The 23613-nt window shown below is 45.2% G+C and overlaps 1 protein-coding gene across 1 annotated transcript in view; it reads right to left on the bottom strand.

Moving 5' to 3' along the window:
• Positions 1 to 596: 596 nt before the first annotated feature.
• Positions 597 to 23613, bottom strand: part of Ccny (cyclin Y) — a 110468-nt gene continuing 87451 nt past the window's right edge. Inside the window, exons 6-10 of the mRNA XM_021639131.2 lie at positions 20635 to 20692; positions 20431 to 20550; positions 13007 to 13173; positions 7349 to 7511; positions 597 to 5021 (exon numbers count right to left, since the gene is read on the bottom strand). Of these exons, the coding sequence (XP_021494806.1) occupies positions 4905 to 5021; positions 7349 to 7511; positions 13007 to 13173; positions 20431 to 20550; positions 20635 to 20692 (625 nt within the window). The 3' untranslated portion in view covers positions 597 to 4904. The remainder of the gene's footprint in view (positions 5022 to 7348; positions 7512 to 13006; positions 13174 to 20430; positions 20551 to 20634; positions 20693 to 23613) is intronic.

The raw sequence follows: 23613 nt of genomic DNA, 5'->3' as shown, positions 1-23613 counted from the left end.
CAAAGATTCCAGTAGCTGGTGCTCAGGTGGAGATGTGGAAAGCTTAAGGTAGCTGCCTATCAGTCTCTGGACAAGTGGAATATGCCACGAGGAGGCAAAATTCTTCCAGGATGAGTTCAGGCTCACAAGCCTAGGAAGCAGCATTCTTTCTAGAACACCCTCACTTGGGGATGAGGTCAGATCCCCATCTCATCTTTCTGATATTTCCCAACACAGACAAGAACAGAATGGCTGGATCCAGTGGAATTTTACTTGACTGCAACAGACCTGGGAAAGGATAGAAGGCAGCTGGCTTTGCAACAAACATGGCCTTCATGTGAGAACTGCATCTGCCAATGGCCACCCTCTCTTGGAATGGGCCTTGCAAAAGCTGACTAACCTTGAGGCTTATGCTTTTTAAAATGGGCTCACATTTCCTAGCATCCGACAAGAAACACTTAGTACACATGGTCACGGGCTAGCAAGTGTGTCAGACAGCCACCTTCACTGAGAGGTCAGAGGAGAAGGGAGTGTGTCCCAGTGTTCTGGACCAGGTTCCATTACAACTAGATTAACACCAACATCGACACAATGTTACACAGAAGCTCAAACCATGGTTGACACTTTTTGTCAAAACTGCATTTATTTTGAGATGACATTCTTTGATTGCACATTTGAATCTACTTATATAAACAAATGTTCTCAAAGTCCCCTGTCCCCAAACAATTCACAAAAGTTTACAAGGTGGTTTGCTGGAACCTATAAAACTCAAATGCCATCCAGTCAGGCATGTTAGAGGGCATTTCTTACTATAAACAGATTCTTAGAGAACTCTACATAATTTTTGGAACAAATCTTGTCTTGGGCATAGCTCACCCTGAAGCAGTGCACACACAAAGCAATTTCCAGTGACCCTTACACCAGCAGTGAAAGTAATTATTTTTGTATTGCTTACTTGAAGAAGTTTCTAAGCAGCAGCTGTGGCCTCCACATGTACAAACTCAGTGCAAAGCTGCAAAGCTCTAACCACCAGCATGGAGGAGAATGGCTTGGTCAAGCCTTGAGCACTGTGAGCACACACCTTTTACTGACTCCCTCATCTCTGGTAGAGCCGTCAGGCAAGTTTGCTTCTGAGGGGGCATTCTGGTGCTGCTCTGTGATCTGCATCTAGTAAGAGCCAGCTGTTATTTCTCTGAGGGGCCTGGAACTTTTCTTTTGTTCATGGAGCTGAGGGTTCAAGACCGAAGCTAAGCACTCCCTCTGCCCCCTGCCTCAGCTCTTCGGCAGGCTATGCTTCCTGTCTCCTCCTCTCTCACTGTCAGGCTGGCGTTTCAGAAGACCATCCATGCTTACAACAACTACCAAGCCTCACTCTTAGACACTCATTCCAGCAAAGGCCAGGAGATCGCGGTTTATAAGAAACTATTTAAGGACAATGTTTATTCTCCCCGAGTCCTACTGGTAACTTATGTCCTCACCTGAAGTCCCAGGTGGGTCTCATCAATCACTGAAGTTTCTCAATCACTGAAGACACACACACTTCCTCCCACTGCTCTTAGAATTAGTTTACCTACCACCCATAAAATTCTCTTCAATTTTATTTTTTGAGGCAGCATCTTACTATAGCCCAGGCCAGCCTCCAAATCAAATCATGATCCTCCGGCCTCAGCCATGTCCACTAGGATTACAGGCCAGTGCTACCACTCTGAAAAAAGAAAAAAAAACTGTCCAATTTTATATCAACATAACTAAAAAAATAGAGCAGGAAGGCAGACATTATTTGTTCTATGTACATATGTTTATTTAACTTATTAAATATCTACAGTGAACTAAGAATATATATTAAAAACTCAAAGCCTAAAATATGGCCCCAGGTTGCAAGTCCCCAAAGCAGCAGGAATATGCGAAATCACGACTCACCAGATCCTGCCTTGAAGCTCACTCAGCTAAGCAGCAAAATCCCCTGTACCGAGCGAAACACCAAGCTGGAAACGGTCCAGGCAAAGAGCACAGAGAAGGAACACAGAAGAGCTAGCCCAACAGCTGGAGGCATGAGGCCTCAGCTGGCCTCACCTGAGCATTAAGGCATGAGAGCACCTCTACGGCCTTCAGGGTCTTGTCATTTTCTACTTCACTAACTCAACTCCTTTCCTCTCCCAGGTAAAAAAGCAAAACAAAATTACCAGGATGTGTGTTTACTCTCCAACAACTTGTATTTGCTGTTTAAATCAAGTCTAAAGTCAGGAGACTGTGGCCTTCTCCACCCTTTCCCAGCTACGATGCGCTCGTCACTAAAGGTTGCCCTGACACAGCATGCCTGAGCAGCTTCCAGGGTCGGCTGCTGGACACCAAACCACTCTGCAAAGTTACAGTCACTATGATTTAGCAACACATACTATTAGACTTGTTTTGTGTTTTTCTCCTTTTTCTTTTGGCAAACCTAGAACAACCCAGAAAACAAAAAGTAAGTCTTCATTATTGTACAGGAAAATGAAATGAGCCTCTACCTACATGCCTAGTAATCCAGACTAAAAGGTACAACTGAAATCCTTAGTGCAAGAAACACAATCAATTAATACAGATTAACACTCATTGATAAGTAGGGAAAAGTTTCTTATTCAGAGGTAGAGTCCAGTGCACAAAGCTTCAACACAACAGTCAACAGTCTGAGGAACGTGAGCCAGGCTATAAGGGGTCACTGCAGATGCCAGATGCCAGACTGTACATACATACAACAAATAGACTGTACAATCTTTTAAAGTAGTTTAATAAACTCCACAAAATAGTATCAGGTGCATTGAAATATTTACATTAAGTCAATTTCCAAGTCTCCCGTTCAAATAAAAGGAATAAAAATAAGATTTCTGCTATCAAGTCAGCAGTTCTTTCCTGAAATGGGCTGGTAAAATAAGGTATTTTACGGGAGAGGAAGGAATTCATCTAAGAGGTATTCATATTTGGCTAAGAAAATAGGTCCCTTTTAGAGTTATAGAGATGAGAGAATACAAAATGATGCTTTCTACATTTTAGACCTCTTTTTACAGTTCTTGAAGAGTGAAGCTGATCCTGGTTCCCACTCAGAGAAAATCATCAAAGATGCAGTGGGAGGGGAGTTAACTTTCACTTCCTGCATTTGGAAGATTAGACCAAAACCTGCTCATACTTTTGACTGAAAACATGACTGCACAAGACACACATCACTGAACCTTGACTAACACTTCTGGTTCCATGCTCTTGGGATTTTGACATTTCGTTCCTTCTATTTCCAAAGTGTGCTCCAAGGTGAGGGGTCTGCTGGGGTCAGGCATGTGATTTTAGGGTATTCAAAACTAACATACAATTCTAAGCTTTTTCAAGCTCACCATTTCGTGTAACAAACCGAATGCTAGTGTTTATCTCAAGTGTTGCAAACAGTGAAAATCTCACAAACCTTGGTCACTGCAACCTAAGAAGATGGGCAGAAGAGATGCAGTGTGACTGAGTGTCCAGTTCTTAAGACTCCACGTCAGATTTTCTCTTTGATAGGACACCTTTAACCCATTTATTTTACTCAATAAAAGATTCTAATCTAGCCCCAAGGCAAATCAGAAACGGTCAGAAAACACAAATGTTGGTTATAACTAAGGAAGCATGAACCTTCACAGTTTGTATAGCTTCTCCAAGCACCCACAATGAAAATGCAAGTTGAGCTTTTTTTTTTATTTATTTAATCACTCTGTGAAAAATACCTCAGGAAATAGTAACATTTTTCCCTTTAGTGATCTCCCCACTGGAACACCCACCCACCCACTCCCCGTTTTCTAAATTTTAGATTTTTAAAAAAATTGTATACAAATAGACTAAATTTGATTTAAAGTAAACATACAAAAGTCGAGAAGAATATTGCTTGCAACAATGGACATGGAAGTAGAAGAATGACCAGGCAGGGAGCACATAGACGGCTCCTCACAATGAGGTCAGAAAAACCTGGCTTCCCAGATGCTTCTCTATCCAAGATGCCTGTGCTGAGGACCTTCGCCTTCAGCCACAAAGTCTGAGTTTTGTAATTATACCTTCACATTAGCAGAAAAAGAGAACCTGGGAAGGAGAGGAGGTGACAAAACCAAAAACCAAAAACAACCAATTGCAAGGAAACTGGAAGGCACAAGCACCTGTGTAATCTAGACAGTGTTCTTGGAGGGGCGGAGAGGGATGCTTTCGGTTCAGCACTGCAGTCACGTTAATCCTGCTGCTGTTGAAAGAGAATCCTATAAAACAGGTGTGTAGAAGCACAACCAGCACATCTAACTTGTGAGGAAGAAAGCTCAGAAGACAGCTAGAGAAAATGGTGCAGAGATAAACAACCAGTACTATTTATTTGGATGTCTGTGCCACGGTGGGTACAAACTATGTTCTCTGCTCTGTGGGATCAAAACCAAACCAGAATAAAGACGAGCAACACTCCCTCCCCAATCCCAAGAGAGCAGCAAGAAGGAATGCAGGAACCTTACAGAGCATGATCCAAGGGCACATGTGGCGCTCCTGATGTGGATGTGCGTTCAGCTCTGCTATCGACCATGTGGCTCCGCCTGGTCCCGACAGCCAGCCAGAGACCCAGGAACAGCCACACTACCAAGTACTCTGCCTCAACACAACTCCCTTTCCTTCGTCTCCTCCTCCAGGGTTAGAGTCTGTTTCCTCCATGAAAGAAATGCTGTTCATGACGGCCGGGAGGGCTTGACACCAGATTTCCAGAACACTGATCTCACGTCCCTTAAAGCCTCTGTGTACACCCACATGGTGCAGAGGTGGGCGTGAAGGCAGCCTTGATGGGGCTATGCGTTAAAAACAGAAGGAAAAGAGAAAAACAAACAAAAACCCACCCAAATTCATCTCTTCTCAAACAAGAGGAGAAACTGTGGGATGGCCTCAGGAGGGTACCCCAGTTAGGAGATAATGGCTGGGGACCACCGTGGCAGAATCAGGTTGTCAGCACTTGCTGAACGCTTCCTCGTGGGTTTTCTCAGGTCCTTGTACTTGTCTTCACAGAGACGAGAAATGGCCTGAGAGAGAGAAAGACAGTGAAGGTCAGGGCACATACCAGGTCCCCTGGGGACTCCCTTAGCCAGAGGCTCTGCACGGCTGCCCCTCTGCCAGCCCAACAGGCTCTGCCGCCCAGCACAACTCCAACCCTACTGCAGCAGAGGAGGTGTCCAGGACTTGGCTTAGGAGCCAAGGCAAACTGACATGCTGGGTGGGAGTGAGACCAGACCAAGGGGTTTTAAGACGGAGAGGCCACACAGGGCTAGGATGGAAAGACTCTAGTCTGGAGCCAGCACAAACCTGCCAGCGATTTTAACAGGGCATGTTAAAATTCAAAATTGCATTTTAGGAAAATAACTCCAGTGGCAGCAGAGAAGATGGACTGGGGGAGAGAAACAAGGCAGCACCCATGCTGAAGCCAAGTGGCCAACTATGAGAACAGAAAGACTCCAGGCTAAGCAGTCTCACGCCAAGCATGGTGCACACGGTATATGCGGACAATAAAAACACAAGTCAGGGGCATCCGAGTTCTTGGATCAAGTTCTTTTATTGAAATTTCCTAAGATTGGCAATTGTTACTTCTTATGAATAGTGTGTGTGTGTGAAGTGACCATAGCAACCCATAGCAGGGTTCCCTCTTAACTAGAGGGTATAAGGTAACAAGAGCATTCTCTGACATGCACACACAGTAAAAACCCTCTGAGCCCAACTGAGAGGAATTCTTTTAGACACTCATACCCAGCCTTCATGAGGTGCAATCTGAACAGGTGACATGACATTGAGCTCCCCACTTCCAGCAGTTCTGCTTTAACCCCAGTGCTCAGCACCCAGCCTCCTTCTCTTGCTTCACTAAACTTCCTTCTTACGATTAATACACTGGGGGTGAGGGACACCCACCTTTAATCCCAGCACTTGGGAGGCAGAGGCAGTAAGATCTGTTGAGTTCAAGGCTAGCCTGGTCTACATTATGCATCCAGTGAGTCAGAGAAACCCTGTTTCGAAAATTAAGAACAAACACAAACCGGACTCTTTTACTTGTTTGCTCTCTTAATTTACTTGCTTGTCTTAACTGATGCAGGAAGCACCATTCCCTGGTTTTGGTCCTTGACAGTAGAATAAACTAGCTGAGCACTAAGCATGCATTCCTTTATTCTCTCTCTGCTCTCAGATGTGATGTCTCTAGCTGCTTTGACTTTCTTGGAAATAATGAATTGTAACCTATAATTTTAAGCCTAACCCATTTCTCCTTCCCACTGCTATCAGTATATTTTGTAACAGCAAAAAAAAAAAAAAACTAGACCAGAATAAATGTGAAGGAAATTCAATCTAAATAAAACTTCCATAGAAACCCCAAACAAAAACCCACACCCCTTTCCACCTCTGGTTTAATTTTATTCAACTACTGGCTTTGTCGTTGGGGCACCATGCCAACGAGGGAGACAAAGAGTGGAGCAGGCACCACAGGCCTTGGGAAGTGCGGAAAGGGCTCTCTCAGTTTCCATTGCGGTGTAAGGCTTTGTGCTGCAGAGCTGCTGGTGGTGGATAAGCTAGTGTCATCAGGGAAGAGAAAACCTCAATGGAGAAAATGCCTCCATCAGACCGGACTACGGGCAGTGCCACCTCCAGGCAGGTGGCCCCGGGTTAAACAACACAGCGTGCTGAGCAAGCCTGGAGAGCGAACTATGAAACAGCATCCCCCAGCCTCTGTTCCGCTCCCACCTTGCCTTCCCTCTCAGTGACAGACTATGACGTAGTCTCTAATCCTTTCCTCCTCAAGCTGGTACTGGCCAATGTTTTATCACAGCCCAGAAACCAAACTAGAACAGGCTGGAAGGCTGAAATCACACTGCCCAGAGCTGGAGGGGCACAAAATGGCATGGTGGAGATCTCACTAGTTTCTTCTTACCACTTTGCCTTTTCGGCTGCCCCTTATCCCAGAAGTGAAGAGGTGGGGAAACACACATTCGCTGTCATACAGTCACAGGTTAGTAACAGCAGCCTTCAACCCAGACTATGCCCAGTGAGGCAGGCCTTAGCTACCACTATAAAAGAACCTTTCAGGAAAAAAAATAACATAGTAAGAATAATAGCTCTCCTGGATCCTCAATTGCTAACGCCACTTAGCAGCCCCTTCACTTTTTTTTTAACGTATGGTGGGAAATACTTATTTTTGTGGACTTATAATCATAAAAACAAAACAATAAACAGAATATTAAGAAAGAATCTTTGATTTTAAAATAGAGGGGCCTGTCCTTGCTTCGCAACACATCCTGGGCAACCCTGCAAGTGTGTGACACAGAGATGCTAATGGAACCATGTACTGCAGCGTTCTGTGAACCCACCTTACCTCAAGCTTGTGGGCACGCTCCCTGCTTAGGGGCTCCAAGGGAAAGCTCAGGTTGTTTGCTTCTGCCAGAGAACGAAGATCAAAATAATACTTGGCATACACACTGGAAGGAACGTTGATGTTGAACTGTAGCAATTCCAGGAACTGTCGCTCCAGCTCATTCCTGCAAAACAAAAGCAGCAGGCACACTTAGCTGCCTAGGAGTAGGCATGGCTGCTAAACCGCTGAAGACAAGAATCAGGAAAACTGCACCTCCCAGGAAAAGGACAGATGTAATTAACTGCCTGGCTAAACACCTGCTGCAATATTAGCAAACAGGTGTTAAAAGGTGACTCGAGTGACCTGGAGCCCTGAAACATGAAGCCTGACTCAGGTGATAAACAGCAATGGCGTTTGGGAGAGTTAAGTCGCTTAGACCCGACCCAGCCAATACCTATCCCTCACCTCGGATGAAGCTTCAAGGAGCTTCAAGGAGCCGCCCAGAGGAATGCTGCCCTCTGGAACGGAGGCCTGCAATTCCTTAGTGGGGAATTCCAGCTCCAGAACCTAGACACTGGGCTTCGAGAGGCAGAGCATGCTAAGGAAGCTGATGGACTACCCCTACTCCAGCCTTGCATTAGCTTTTTGCAGACTGGCCCTGCAGGCGCCATGTGGAGCTGCTGGGCGGCTCTCCACAGAGAGGGGAGTACACACTTGCACCACACAGCTCACCACAGGAAACAGCCAGAGTGAATTTTCAAATCCCAGTGCTGCAAACATCTTTCAAAGCAGGCATACTTGTGACTACTGTGGGAGCTGGTCCTGACAACTAACCCCACATCTGCAACACTCTACAGCATCTGGTTCTGCCCTTTGTCATACACATGCAACCGCTTGGTGTGGCCTCTCTTTCCTCAGCCAGGACACCCAGTTTTCATGCTGGCTGATTTTTCAGATACGTGAAAGCAGACTGAGCAGGGAGGGCAGCGGTGAGCTCCGGTGGGAAGGGACAGCCAGAGATGAGAGAACTTTCAGCAGAGGAGCCGGGTTCTGTCCACACTGTGCACCACATCTCACACCTGATCCAGCGCAGCACTATCTTGCTTCCAGGCTAAACTGAATTCCAGCTCAACTTGTACCTAAGAACCACCTACCTCATTATGATGTCAAAGCTGTGACAATCAAACCCAGACCTCAAATTAGCTGAGAGAAAGGACTACTATCTGAGCCACAGCTACTGGGCAGAAAGAACTCAAATCCCAGCAAGCACAGAAACAAAACAGATCAATGGAACAAAGGAAGCAGCCTGGCAGGCTGATGGCACCAGGGACAACCAGGGAAGACCTCCCCAAAGCCTTGCCCTTGAGTCTCCATAAAGCACACTCAACAGAGGTAAACTGCACCCTGTCCTGTGTGCTCCATTGTCTGGCCTACAACTCTACCTGCTTTCTCAGAGACCCACTGTCACAGGGACACCAGGTTAAGACCATCTACCTCAATCCGCTGCCCGCCATGTATCCTCAAAACACAGTCTCAGCCTTCAACTGCACCCTATGCCCTGGACTCCACTTTCCGGCCCACAATTCTGCCTGTTTTCACACAGGCCACTCAGACTACACCGGGAGCAGGGACCCCAGAGACACTAGCACTCAAAACCACAAAGGCCAGGAAGGTCACAAAAACCCCAGGGGAGGCACCCTAATAGACCTGAAAGCTCACAGTCACCAGACCCCAGGCCACTTGGACCAGAAGACTGAGAGGAAACAGAAACCAACAGGAAAACGTCAAAAAAAAAAAAAACCCACCAATGGAACAAAGATGAACTCAGAAACCAGCATCTAAACCTATAATAACCCCAAAATCTAGATGGCTAAAAGGGCAACATGGCACTACCACAGCCCAGCTGTCCTACAGCAAGCTCTGACACACCAACACAGCTGAAGGACAAGAAAATGACCTTAATCCAGTCTTACAAAGATGATAAAGGCCTTTAAAAGAGGAAACAAATAAATACCTAAAAGAAATACAGGGAAATACAATCAAACAGTGAAGGAAATGGATAAAACTGTTCAAGACCTGAAAATAGAAACATAAGCAATAAAGAAAACACAACTGAGGGAATCCTGGAGATGGAAAACCTAGGGAAGAAAACAGGAACTACAGATGTAAGCATCACCGACAGATTACAAACGATGGAAGAGACTCTCAGGTGTAGAGGAATTTGATACTTGGATCAAAGAAAAGGTTGAATCTAAAGTTTCTGGGACTTCAACAACAACAAAACAGAGAGCCTACAAACTCATAAAAACTGAACAACTCTACTCAATGACAACTGGGTCAGGGGAGAAATAAAGACTTTCTAGAATTCAATAAAAATGAAGGCACAACAAACCCAAACTTCTGCGACACAATGAAAAAATGGATAGGAGGAGAAGTTCACAACACTAAGCGTCTTCCTGAAGAAACGGAGAAATTTCATCCTCGCAAGTTAAACGCGCCCCACAGCTCGCAAGCAAGAAGCAGACACTCCCAAGAGCAGGCGGCAAGAAATGATCAACTCAGGCCTGAAATAATGAATTAGAAACACAGAGAACAACTCAAACAGTCAGTGAAACTAACAGCTGCTTCTTTGAGAAAATCAACAAGATAAATCCTTACCCAATCTATCTAAAGGGCAGACAGAAAATACCCAAATTAAATCAGAAATGAAAAGGGAGACATAAAAATACAGAGGAAATCCAAAGAATCATTACCGAAAGACTGTACTCCAGGAAATTGGAAACTCTAAACAAAATGGGTGATTTTCTTGATAGAGTCCACAAACCAAAGTTAAATCAAGATCAGGTAAAGAATTTAGATAGTCCTGTAACCCCTAAGGAAATAGAAGCATTAAAAGTCTCCCCCCCCAAAAAAAAAAAGAAAAAACAAAAAGGGCACAGAGTTAGATAGTTTCAGTGCAGATTTCTGACAGACATTCAAAGAGCTAATACCAATATTCCTCAAACTATTCTACAAAACAAACAGAAGAACACTGCCAAACTCATTCTATGAGGCCATGATCACCCTGATACCTAAGCCCCACAAAAACCCAACAAAGAACGAGAATTTCAGACTATGCCACTTATGAACACTGTTGCAAAAATACACAATAAATACAGAGGCACACAGACACAGAGCCTACTCAAAAGAACTTTGCTTCTTAGAACAAATGGAGGGATCATCACACAAGCAACTCAAAAGGCGACTTGCTGATCAGTCGGGGAGGAAGGTGCAGGCTTGATGGAAGCTTACAGTCTGCAGAGGTAGATGAAGGGCACAAGAAGTCCACGAACAAGGCCACCTTCCATTTTCTTCAAGAGGACTTTCTGTACTCTGGCCATGAACTCTGGGCCCTCTGTCTCCACCTCCAAGCACTGGGGATTGCAAGACACTGCTGGTTAAGTCTACACTCAGACACCACGTGCTCACCCTTCGTCAGTCACTGACACATCAGAAGCGCTATGGTCGGATAAGAAACAGCATGTGACTTCCCCTGTAGTTAGTCAGCCTGGTCACCAACAGAGTTCAAAGAAAGGCCAGAAAGCAGAGAAACAATTCTCTTCCTTTTGATAGAACACGGAACACAGAACCTTCTACCCCCAAGTGCTATTATTATATGCATCACAATGCTTCCAAATCTTAAAGAACCAGTTTTCTTCAAGAAAACCCTAACTGGAAAAAAATTTCACTCTCATTATATGTGATTGCTTATGGTACTCAAGATCCAGCAAAGAACACATTATTATTCAGATGCTCATCAAATGATCTTCTCTCTCTTCTGCAGCTACTGGGGCCAAACCCAGACTCTCAGACATAACAGACATATGAGCTTTATCTGCAGCATCCAAACAATTCTTTACATTAAGTTTCAGCCAAAGAAATTTTGGTCAGATTTTATAGATTTTTGTATAGAAAAGGACTTCCAAAATAAATACATGAATGGATAAATAAATAAAATAAATTATCATTTAAAAATACGATAGTATAAACAGCTGAAACAATTGTGGCTGCAGCTGCTCCCAAGGGAAGAAGCGTAAACTGGCTCTTCAAATCACTGGCCTAGTGACTCAGGCACTATCTTTTATGTCCTGGTGCCCTGGCTTCCCCTAAGCAGGAGCAGTATTAGCACTTATGGGCCACAAGGCATCCATGAACACACAAAGGCTCTTTCCTTGGATCTAAAACGCATTCAGTGAATGAGCTGGAATATTGCTGCTGCTGCTGCTGCCATAGTTCAGTCTGAGTGACTGTTCACATCATGGTGTTCTCATCTCCATTATACCGGGAACCCCAAAGTGCTGGGTTCACACAGAGAGAATGAAGAAACAAGTGTTCGTGCCTTCTTCACCGCCTGAGGGCTAACACATCAATCTGCCCCAGTCTCTGTTAACAGACATTGTTTCTTTTGTAAGCTTCTGGGTATGATAACTGCATTCAGAAGTGAGGCTGTTAGCAGCTGTTGTCCTTTAGGTGGACACAGCTGCAGAGAACTCATTCAGCTCACCACGTCCCCAGTCAACATCCAGCCACACAAACAGGAAGGTCAAGCAGACGACATTCCTTGGCGTACAATAGACGGCAGAAGGAGATCAGAGAAAGAGGGAGCTAGGAAAGTAGAACAACCCCTAACGAAAAGCAAGGGCTACAGTTGCACTAAATACCTGTTTCCCATGAATCAGAATGACAGCATTTTAGAAGCTTTTCTCAACCTGAAATATGGTAAAGAGCTTTTGCTTTCTTCTGAAATTATTCTAATAAAAACGTCCTGTTTTTCTTACTGCAGTGAGGCAGCAGAGACAGGAAGGTCAAAGGCACAGTGGCAGAGCTGTGAGTTCTCTTGCACAGGACTTAGAGGGCAGCAGGAGGCGGTGGGGGACTGATGAGGACCCGAGCCAGCACGCCAATGCGCCTGTAGCCTGGCCACCCTCCCAGCCAGGCTGCACCAGGAGGCTCACTCCAGGGCTACTGGGCCCAAGAATGTGGGGAGACTGGTAGCTAGCTAGAAACTTCCTCCAGGAGATCAGCTGCAGAGCTGAACCAAGCGAAGAGCCTGACAATGAAGCACCAGATTCCAGCAGGGTAAGCGGGTGGGTGCTTCTGTGGCACAGCCTTCTGCCCTGACGCCTGTGTGGGTGGGTCCTCAGCTAGCAATTCCCCTGGAACCTGCGTCTGGTCAGCTGGGAAGCGGAGTCCCACAGTCCTGGAGCTAGGTGCGCGGTCCTCACCAAGTGGAGGATCCTGCCTGGGGCTTGGAGGACGCTGGCACACATCAAGCTCCAGCATACACGGACGCACTCACCAAGCACGTGAAAGCACGCCATGTGGTCTGACATAGCCCGAGCTTGCTACCAGAGGACCATGGGCTGGATCCCTGATCTCCTGTCACAGCGGAGCTCAAATACAAACCCCCAAAGCAACGTTTACCTGTGGCAGAGTTTCAGCAACATTCTCACAAAACCAGGAAGCACACCCGTTCCTGCTCTTGATCACACTGACGAGAAATACGGTAGCCTACCTTTCCACAGCCAGGTTCCCTGCTGGGCCAGCAACACCATTCAGCCAATTCATCCACTCTCTACAGTGCAGAGCACGGAGAGGAGGCCCGGTGTCCCTCGGCCTGAAGCAGGCGAGAACACTTACATGTCTTCCACCGTGATGTCTTTCAGGATCTGGCAGTAGTCCACGTTCCACACAGCCTGATCATCCCACACCTTAGAGGCCAGCAAGATCGCCCCGAGGACGATGCGCTTCCAGTTGGCTGGACAGATGTCAATCTCTGCGTACGTCAAGAGCCTTTCAAGATATACCTGAGGAGACACGAGGAAGCCAGCGCTAAGGCCTTCAGTTGTCTCCTCCACCCAGGTCAACTCAGCCACACATTTCTTTCTGTATATACTGTAGTCGGTTAAAAAAAAAAGTCTTGAAAATGATATCACTGGATGGAAGGGGAGGAGGACCTTCCCTATCAGCGGACTGGGGGAGGGGCAAGGGAAAAATAGGAGGGAGGGCAGGATTGGGAGGGGATGAGGGAAGGTGCTTGGATACAAAGTGAATAAATTATAATTAATAAAAAAATAAATTAATTTTTTAAAAAGGTCAAAAATAAAAAAAGAAAATTATATCACTGACCAACCAAACTAAGGGTAATGGTAAAAAAAAAAAGTACACTAAATACATATAAATTTGTTAAACATATTTAAAAACACATAACCTAAGATACTATTTTCAACCTTTTTTCCTTTTATTGAAAACAGATTTTTTTTCCTTCCATACTATGTTCTATTTTTCCTCCCTCCACTCTTTCCCTCCATCCAGTTCCACTCGCTTCTTTGTCTCCTTAGAAAACAAACAGGCTTCCAAAGGACAATAAAAGAAAACACAGAACACCAAAACAACAGAGGAGAGTTGCACAAAACAAGTAGAAGGAAAAGAGTCCAAGAGAAGACACACACACACACAAAAAAAAAAAACAACCAAAAAACAAAAAAAAAAAAAAACAAGAGAACCACTCTGGGCACATTCAAGAATCCCATAAAAACACTAATCTGCATACCTGCACCAGGACATACTTATTTTTAAAGTGCTCAAAGGTCCAGCGAGTTTCCTCAGAATTAGGCTGGAGGCCACACGCTGGAGGAGTGAGAATGCAGCTGATCCTGTAAAGGCTGGCACTGTCGTAAATCCCAAAAGCCCCGGGTCAAAACAAATCATGACACAAGAATGTAAGTGCCACAAGTCTGGTCATCAAAAACAAATCCTCTGAAGAATTTTACACTTGATCTTAGCCGCTGACCTCTGGAGTAATATTACTTTTAAAGTCGCTGTTGTGTGGGTGTGTGAGGGCATGGGGCCGCCCTGTGTAGGTGGACGTCAGAGGCCGCTGTTGTGCAGCTCTCTATTTTTACTTCTCTGTGGGCTCTGGGGATGGAGCTCAGGTCTCCAGGCTGTGGAGCAAGTGTGTCCACCTCCTGAGCCGTCACGCTGGCCACCACAGACGGTTTGTTTGTTCTTAAAGACAGGGTCTCACTATGCAGCTCACAGAGAGCCTCCTGCCTCACCACGGTTTTAAGAACTAATCTTCACTGTGACTGTACTTCACACTCGGAGTTTGCTGCTGTGGGAGAATACTACTGCTCCATCCTTTCCAACTGTAGCTACAGCAGGTACGCCCAGGATTCTGAGCATCACCCCGTCAACAGGCAGCATTTCCACTGTCCTAAATGAAACTGCACACACCTCTTCACAGTCCCTTTCTCTCCAGACCCTGCAATCCCCCAAGTCCTCCTCTAAGCACTGCTGCACTTTTCTCCCTCTACGTGAGTGTCTTAAGAATGCTGTACCAGCGCAGTACACAATATTTACCTTCCTGGCCTCGTCTATCTCACTCCGCACTGTCTTCAAGTTTCACCATCTGTAGCACCAACTCATCATACGCACTTGCCCCACGGTCTACTGCCCATCTGTGAGGGGCCACACAGGCAGCTTCTTCTGTTGGCTACTGTGAGTAATGCTGCCAAAACTGGGAAGTCACGCTTTGATCCTTTTGAGTGTAGCGAAGTGGAAGCGCTGGACCCTACGGTAACTCTGTTAACTGACAGGAGAAGTCCACGCTTGTCCCCAGAGCGGCTGCACTGCACACTTCAGTGGTGCGCAGCTGGGATGCCAATTTCTCCTTTCAGCCCTTGCTGTCTAAGCGTGCGTGCTCAAGGTGAGAACGGGCATCCTGGTGGGTACGAGGTGGCACCTCACTGGGATTCCTACTTGATGAAATGACTTTTACATTGTTTGAATAAAATTTCAGCTAGATTATGAAAATGAAACTAAAAAATGGGGATTATTTTTAATCAGAATTTATTTTAAGACAAACATAAAACACACACATACCTACAGACAAAACCTGTGTCCTAAATTAGTTGTCTTTTAGTTTCTCATAGCTAAATTAGATTATTTCAAACTTCTCTTAATCAGTTATTTTTTACAGTTTTTATGATATTCATTTACAAAACGAAACTCCACATGAGAAAAATTTACCCCAGATATTGCAATACTCTTAAGAACTTGCTTTATAAGATGAAATCTGCATTCATATATGTATATAACACTTTCATACAGTATTTGTACAGTCTTAAATACTTACAAAATGCAAAAAGCCACACATGGAAAAGAAAATGTTAAACACACAAAGTACAGATTATACCGTCTAAACGTCAATTCTCCCAAGCAGGACGGAGATTTTCTTAAGAAAGGAAACCCACAGCTACGGCACTGGGCTCAGGAGAGGCTCAGCCTCGGCCAGTCCTTGGGCGTCAGGACAGTAGCATGAGCTGGCAGATGTGGCAGCTGAAGTGAAAGGGTGAGACACCAGGCAGCCCCTGACCCAGACCCCAGACACTGGACAGGAATGAAGGCACTTACCCACCACTCAGTGTCTAGGCACAGATCCCACTGGAGGCGACATGGCTAACTCTGAGCCTCCACGCAGCAGCCTGACTGATCAGGGTCAGAGAAGGGCCTGGGGGGTACCACTGACCGGAAGTAGCAATTGGAAGGAAAATGAGCAATCAGGCTGAACAGAGAGAAGGAGTTTTAAGGGGCTACCAACTAGATATTGTCCAGACACTTTCAGGAAAGGGCCTCAAAGCCATCAAAGGTGTCCATCTTGGAAGTAGCCAAGGCTTCTGGAATGTGCTGTTGGCTGTACATTCATTAGAACAGAAGGAACAGGCTATGTAAGGTGACTGCAGATCTGACTGGTGCTGTGTCTGAGATGTATCAAAAGATGTCCCTAAGTCCCGGGCATATGACTGAGCTACAGCCTGTGTCTGTGCAGGCAGACCAGACCCAAGCCCTGAAGTGAGGAGCAGCAGAGGCAGGGGAGCTCCCTAGTTTGGAGCTGGAGACAAGATGACTGGGCAGAAGTGGGAGGGGAGATTAGCTCTGGCGTACTCTCTTTGCTGGCTCATTCCTGTGTGGACACCATAGGACTTCTCTATACACTTCTAAGCACCCAGGAAAGAAATGGAATTTCTGCCTCTCATAGTGGCCACTGAGGTTTAAAATAAAGAGCTCAGGATGAATGACATGGAAGCAGTTGAGAGTGCAGGCTGAGGGGGAGGGAGGGGTAGCGAAGGGGCAAGGAGAAACTTCCTTCCGAAAAAGAAAACTTGGCTGCAGGAGGAAATCACAAGCCAGTGAGGCAGGATACCTGGGCCAGCATCTCCTGGCCCTGAGCCAGACACAGAGACTGTTCTGCCCAAAGGGGCTGAGAAATCAAGGCCCCTGCCCCTCTCACTGACGCAAGGTTGGCCAGGTATGCACAGAATGAACAGAGCACCAGTTGCCTTGTTTCCAATGACCGCTGCTCTCTGTTCAGTGAGTCACTAATAAAGGCCACGTTTTAAGATCTTGGAAATGGTAGAGGTGGAGAGGACAGGAACTCCACAAGGACCAAATATATCTGGCAGAGGGGTCTTTTCTGAGACTGATACTCTACCAAGCACCATCTATGGGTATAACCTAGAACCTCTACTGAGCCCATGGTAGCTCAGTAACCAATTGGTTTTCCCTAGTAAGGGGAACAAGGACTATTTCTGACATGAACTCAATGGTTGGCTCTTTGACCTCCCCACCCCCCAAGGGAGGAGCAGTCCTGCTAGGCCACAGAGGAGGACTTTGCAGCCAGTCCTGAAGATACCTGATAAAACAGGGTCAGATAAAAGAGGAGAAGGTACTCCCCAATCAGTGGACTTGGAAAGGGGCAGGAAGGAGATGAGGGAGGGTGGGTAGGATTGGGAGGGAATAAGGGAGCAACCAGGATACAGCTGGGATACAGAGTTACTAAAATGTAACTAATAATATAGATAGATGAATGAATGAATGAATGAATGAATGAATGAATGAATGAATGAGATCTTGGAAATGTAGACTCTTGTGGCTCCTCTCTGGTACCATGTGTTGTGCAGGATGGACCGGGACACACACTGAACATACAGGAAAAACGGTAAAGAAAAGAAATTTCGCTTCTTTCTACTTTGAGACAGGGTTTCACTGTGCGGCTCGTACTGACCTGGAAGACAGCCCACAGCCCAGCTCAAGCTTATGGTCCGCGTGTTTTCCTCCCCAGTGCCAGGACACAGCCTGGGGAGGAAAGCAAGACCTGACAGTCAACTGTGTTACTGCAACACCCTAACTTCCTCATGGCAGAGGGATGCTCCCAATGTCTGCAGTTTTGGTTTTTTGGTTTTGTTTGGTTTTTTGAGACAGGGTTTCTCTGTGTAGTCCTGGCTGTCCTGGACTCGCTTTGTAGACCAGGTTGGCCTTGAACCCACAGAAATCTACCTGCCTCTGCCTCCCCAAGTGTCAGGATTACAGGTATGCGCTACCACATCTGACAAATGTCTGTTTTTAATACACCCTCAATCCCAAAGGAGACACGAAGATGACATCTTAAAACTGTGAACCGCCTCAGCCCAACAAGTGTAGTTCAGGGACCTAAGTGCAAGAAGCTGGAGCAGGAAGCTAACAGGGAAAACTGCCACATGCTACAGCACTCATGAAAGAACTGGCTCCGGAGGAGGAGGCTGAAGCAATGAGATTTTGAGGGGCAGCTCAAAGTGGCAAATAATCCATTCTTCTGCGCACCTGTAAGAATCAAAGGCCATCAGGGAAAGCCAGGAAATAAGGAGAAAACGCATAGACTGCTGTGAGAATCTCTGGCTGACTCAGGATTGGTCACAAGGATGAGAGCCGCTGTTGCTTACAAATGAAAGTTACTCGAGAGCTCACCAACAACCTTTGGATAGCTCAGTTTTAAATGGCATTTCATATACTGCAGCATTAGCAGTGAGGTAGTGTTTTAGAGCATGATTTTTAGTTGTATAAAATAAATAACTAGGTGGGGTCAGGCTGATTTTCAGCTGGGCATCCTAGGGAACCTCCGTTTGTATTTTCTGACAACAGACCCTTCCCATTCTCTACAGGGTAAGTCATGAAAAACTATATTGGAGGCAAAAAAACAGAAATTGGGATTAGCTAAGTCTCTCAGGTCACAGAAACTGAAGGCAGGATGAAGTGTCCTTCCACATCTCAGTAACAACTTCTGTACACACGAGTTGGGCAAAACCTCTGCAGTGAAATAATCTCCACTGACTCCAGCCGAAAAGTGGCTATGAAATTTGATTTTGAGCTCAATTATATTAGGTGATGCATACTAATAGCATACTGAGTACTGCCTGTTAAAAAACCAACATGATTTATCATATGCTATTGCTATCCTCTGAGGGCTTCGTAAGGGAAGGGGACATCACTGTAACATGTTACATGTGAGCAGAGCAGCTGTTACACTGTGTGAGGTGATTACAGTGAGCACATTATTACCACGTGATTCAGCAGAACTTGTCAGTAATACCATCTTCTCTGAGGAGTTCCTGCTGGTGTATTCTAATTGCATGCTAACTAAAGTAACATCCAACTGATTTTCATAATAGTATTACTAAACATTGCTGACAGGGCACTGTTCAATTAAAATTCCACATGATATTCACATGGAAGACTCCCTAAGGAATCTCTGGGCAGTACAGGTTGGTGCCGAGTACTCTGTAGACAAAGAAAGGTTCTCAAAGACATTTGGGGGTAGGAGATTGAGGTTAACTCACCAAAGGACATACATAAACAAAACTCCAGCAGTGATGAAATTATTCCAACCTGAATTTTAAAAATTATGTGAAGTGGGATGTATGGCCTAAATCCAAAACAATATACAATTTCTTTTTGGGTGTTAATCTTGTAGTCCTACAGCTGTTTGGTTTAGCCAATCAGAGACGACTCCAATAAGATCTAGGGAAGAGCATAAGAACAAGCCCGCAACAAAAGCTGACAGCTTGATTCCGTTACCAATTATACCCTATTTCAGATGCTCGCACCTCTCCTCTAGGGCATGAGAGTTATCATCCAAATGCTCAGCATGCAACAGTGCTCTACAGTCACACCTGTGGCCCAGAAACAAATTATTGTAAGGAAATAATTACAGCTTCCTGTTTTTAAAATGTCTACAACTTTCCCATTTGGATTTTTTGTACTTGGTGCTATAGATTTTTCACAGCACCCAGGGTTGCAGATCAGTGATAAGGTATTAAGCTAACACAAGCAAGTCTTAGCTTTGATCCTCAGCACTACAACTGCCCCTTCCCATCTGTCTCTCTTCCCCTTGCTTCCTAGGATTTTTATGTTGCCTAGGCCAATCTTGAACTCCAGGACACAAATGATCCTCCTGCCTCAGCCTCCCAAGTATGTGGAAATTTGGGTCTCCTGATTTTTCAGCCCTTCTCTTCTAGAAACTATCAACCCTGCTGCTCACTCCTCATTTTGTAAGACAAGTTCTTGTTAGGAAACTCTTGTCATAACGCATGCACTTCCCAGCCTGGTCTCAGAACCTGTGTCACTCTAGGTCAGCAAGAATTACCTGAACAGGCTCTCTCACCCTGCAGCTGGCGGGCAGCAGGAACCAGGAACAAACACACATGAGCAAATGGCTCATTGCTGAGTTAGCCCAGGCCATAAAAGCTCCGTGTGGAGAAATGCAGGACCAAGCTTTCAGTGGGTTTTCTGTCAGGCCACAATCTCCCCCAAACCAGGGAGCCCGGTCACAGCAAAGCTCACTTCTCATCTGAGTGACACGCAATGCAAAGGTCCCAAACAACACTGATCTTGACAACACAGACACTTCTATACAAAACAAATCAAAAGCTAGTCACAGTCATACTCCTCTTCTAGGCCACAATGCACACACTTCATTGACGTTTCACACATCTCAGATGTACAGCATTCTGCTGTCGCGCAGACAGTATGACATACTGAGTGTAGTGGGGAGTGAGCAAAAGGAAATCAGACCTTGCCAAGATGTTCCTGGTCCATGCTACCCTGCACCAGGCCTGCTGGGTGCACTGATAACACGCACTGGCTCTGAGTGGGACTTCACACACGACTCCACACTCATCCTCTATTCCCACAGAAAACTCTACAACTTTCCCAGGGTCACCTGACAAGTCTCTGCTGCTTGAACTCACCAGGGTGACAATGGCACATTCAGCTGTCAGCTGAGCAGCACTGAACAGCGTCCGAACAAACCGGTAAATCTGCTTCTGCTCTGGGTTGTGTCTGTCATAATCTGGTGGCACTTCGGATTTCTAGGAAAAAGAAGTTTTCACATGACCTACAGGAGCAAGAGACAGCTAACTAAACCATCTCATGAAACACAAGGAGTTCATTACCGAAAGAGGGTGGAGGTTTTCATCAAAAATATCTAAGAGCATCCTTCCATCTGGGTCCCTGGGAAGGAAAGCAACAGAAATTAGAGGTTACTTTCTTCAGAATAAATGTCACTCAAAACAAAACAGAAAAACATTTCAGTTCAATTTAGTTTAAGAGAAAAACTGCTGTATTTAAAAGACATTGTCAATAATGAGTAATTTTTTGTTAAAGAATCCATAAAGATTAAAACCTCTAGGTGAATTAAGCAAAACTGTAGATTTTAATTTTCTAACATTCTCCTTGCAATTTTTCATGTTAACTACATACAGAATACTTGCTTTCATCCTGACATCTTCATACATGGTCCCCTTCCCCGTGCCTCCTCCTCTCCAACTCTGGCTGCCTTTCTTCCTACCTTAGTCAGTTCTTTCTCTCATGTATTCCACTGTTTTCTCTATTTTTCACCTTCCCTCTCATGAGTCCCTATGGCTTTTTAAATGAACAAAACCTAAAATGACTGAATTTTAACAACTTTTTTGTTCCTGACCGTCGGTAACCAGATGACAGCTGATATGAAGCAGTCTCGAGAAAGGGGCATGCAGCAAGCAATGGAGATCAGTCTTAAATTGTCCCAGCACACGCTGACAATCCCAGCAACAAGGACGTGATTCTGAGACGCTTGCAGCAGAGCTCACCTGTCCTGGACCACGCGCGGTGCACTTCAGCTTTTGTCCTTGCATGCAAACAACGCCAGGGAAAGTGTCCGAACACCCTAGCTAGGACTCCTGCATGTTATGAACTGCAGGTTTTGCTTTCACTGTTTTTAACTACACAAACAAAGGTATCTGATCTTCTAGGCGCATAATGGACTAATTATGAAAAATAAATGATTTTAGTATTTTCCTCCTGTCATTTCCTAGCATGGAAGCATCAAAACTAATATCTCTGAATTATATCGTTAGAATATCTGATCTTAAAAAAGGCATTTTGAGTTGCTGGCTTGAGTTTCATAAACTATCTCTCAGTAAATCTGGTATGGGAAAGAACAGAATTTCCAGCAACTTCTGAAATGGCCCTAAACATACTTTTGCCATTTTGTATTAGGTATGTCTGAGAAGCAGCATCCTCAGCATTAAAAATTTTAAGACTCTCAAAAAGCCAGAAAAACACTGAAAAGTCTGTGTCCTGCAGTATCAAATATTCAGCTAAGATTTCTTTATGTAAAAATAAGCAAGCACATCCATCTCACCAGTATGCAAACTTGTTTTTCTTTTTAATAAATGGTAAAATTACATTTCACACTGGAGTAATTCATGATATTAGCATATGTTTGGTTTGTTTATCTCTTTTATGAATCAACAGTGAATGAAACGATGTTTAGAAGCCCTGGGGAATACAGCAGACAAAGCTACCAGCCGTGGGTCCACACGTAGCAACTAGGGCGGTGGCCTCTGGGTCCACACTGCACCTTAGACTCATGAGCTCAGGTATGTAGCACTTTGGGCTGCTAGCCTCGGGTTAATACGCCGCTTTGGGCTACTGCTGTGTGGTCCACACCGCATCTTGGGCTGGTTTCTGATCTCAGTGCCTTGAACTATTGGTCTACACAGTGCCTTAGGCAACTGGCCTGTGGTCCACACAGCTCTTTGGATCACTGCTGGCATGCTGGCTATATAGAACCTTGAGCTGATAGCTTCAGATGTATACGACTCTGACCTGCTTTCTGGTGCACACAGTGCTTTGAGATACTGGCTTTTCATCTGTACAGGTTAAGGCTGCTGACCTCTGGCCCACACAGAGCCTCTCGTTGCTAGCTTTGGGTCTACACAGAACTACGCGATGCTGGCCTATGGTTTACACATCATTTGGGGCTTTGCGCCTCTGACCTACAAAGTGCTTTGAGATGTTAGAATAAGTCTGTTTGGTGCTTTGGGCTGCTGGCCTCTGGTCACAGTCTGGGAGTTTGGTCTCTAAAGAGAGCACCTCACCTTATCAGTGACAGATTTACTTACACTGAACTCTTGAATGTAGATTGAGTTTTGTCCACAAATTTAATTTACAAGCTACATACAATTGTGAACAAGTCCTACTCTGCTTTTCTACTGAACTGGTAAAACACTAAGAATACGTTGAAGAAAAAAGGCTTCCACGTCCTGATCACAGCTGACCACTGAGAGAAGAAGAGGCAGAAATTCAAGGGGGGAACCTGGAGGCAAGAGCTGACGCGGAACCCACGGCGAAGGCTGCGGCTGGCTTGCTGCGGCTGGCTTGCCTCATTTGGTTTTTCCTATACAGCCTAGGACTATCTGCCCAGGTGAAAACGCCCACAGCCAGATGGGCCCTCCCAAATCAGCCCCGTCAAGAAACGCCCTCACAGACCTGTCCACCCTCACAGACCTGTCCACAGGCTATCCCAATGGAGGCATTCTCTCAGCGGAGGTTCTGTCTTAGCAGACGACTCTAGCTTATGTCGAAAGTTGACAAAACAAGCAAAAAGCAAAAACCCTAAGTGATTTTCAGGTAATACAACATAATTTCTAATTTGTGTATAACATTTAGGCTTAGCTTGAGAACAGGCTTACTGACCGATGTCTAAATAAATCTATCGTAAATATAAATGAAGGGGGTGGAGAACACAGCTCAGTTCTGCCTAGACTGACGAAGCCTGAGGTCTGAGTCACAGCACAGCGTGAGTCAGGGGTGGTGGTGTGGCCCTATACCAACACTTCAGAACAATGCTGAGTCCACGATCACCCTTGATTACACAGTAAGCTCAACACCAGCTTGGAACACATAGGATCCATCTCAAAAAAAAAAAGTGGTAATGGCAGAGAAGAACAGAAAATAAGAAAGAAAGAAAGAAAGAAAGAAAGAAAGAAAGAAAGAAAGAAAGAAAGAAAGAAAGAAAGAAAGAAGATTAAAGAACTTAAGTTGACTGAGCAAATGTAAGGTGACCTCTGAGAAGGACTGTCTCCTTCCCTATCCATACCAACCTGTGT

The sequence above is a fragment of the Meriones unguiculatus genome, chromosome 19, assembly GCF_030254825.1.
Source record: "Meriones unguiculatus strain TT.TT164.6M chromosome 19, Bangor_MerUng_6.1, whole genome shotgun sequence".
NCBI lineage: Eukaryota > Metazoa > Chordata > Mammalia > Rodentia > Muridae > Meriones > Meriones unguiculatus.
Note: the sequence above shows the minus strand (reverse complement) of the source record. Positions and strands in the feature narration are given on the sequence as shown.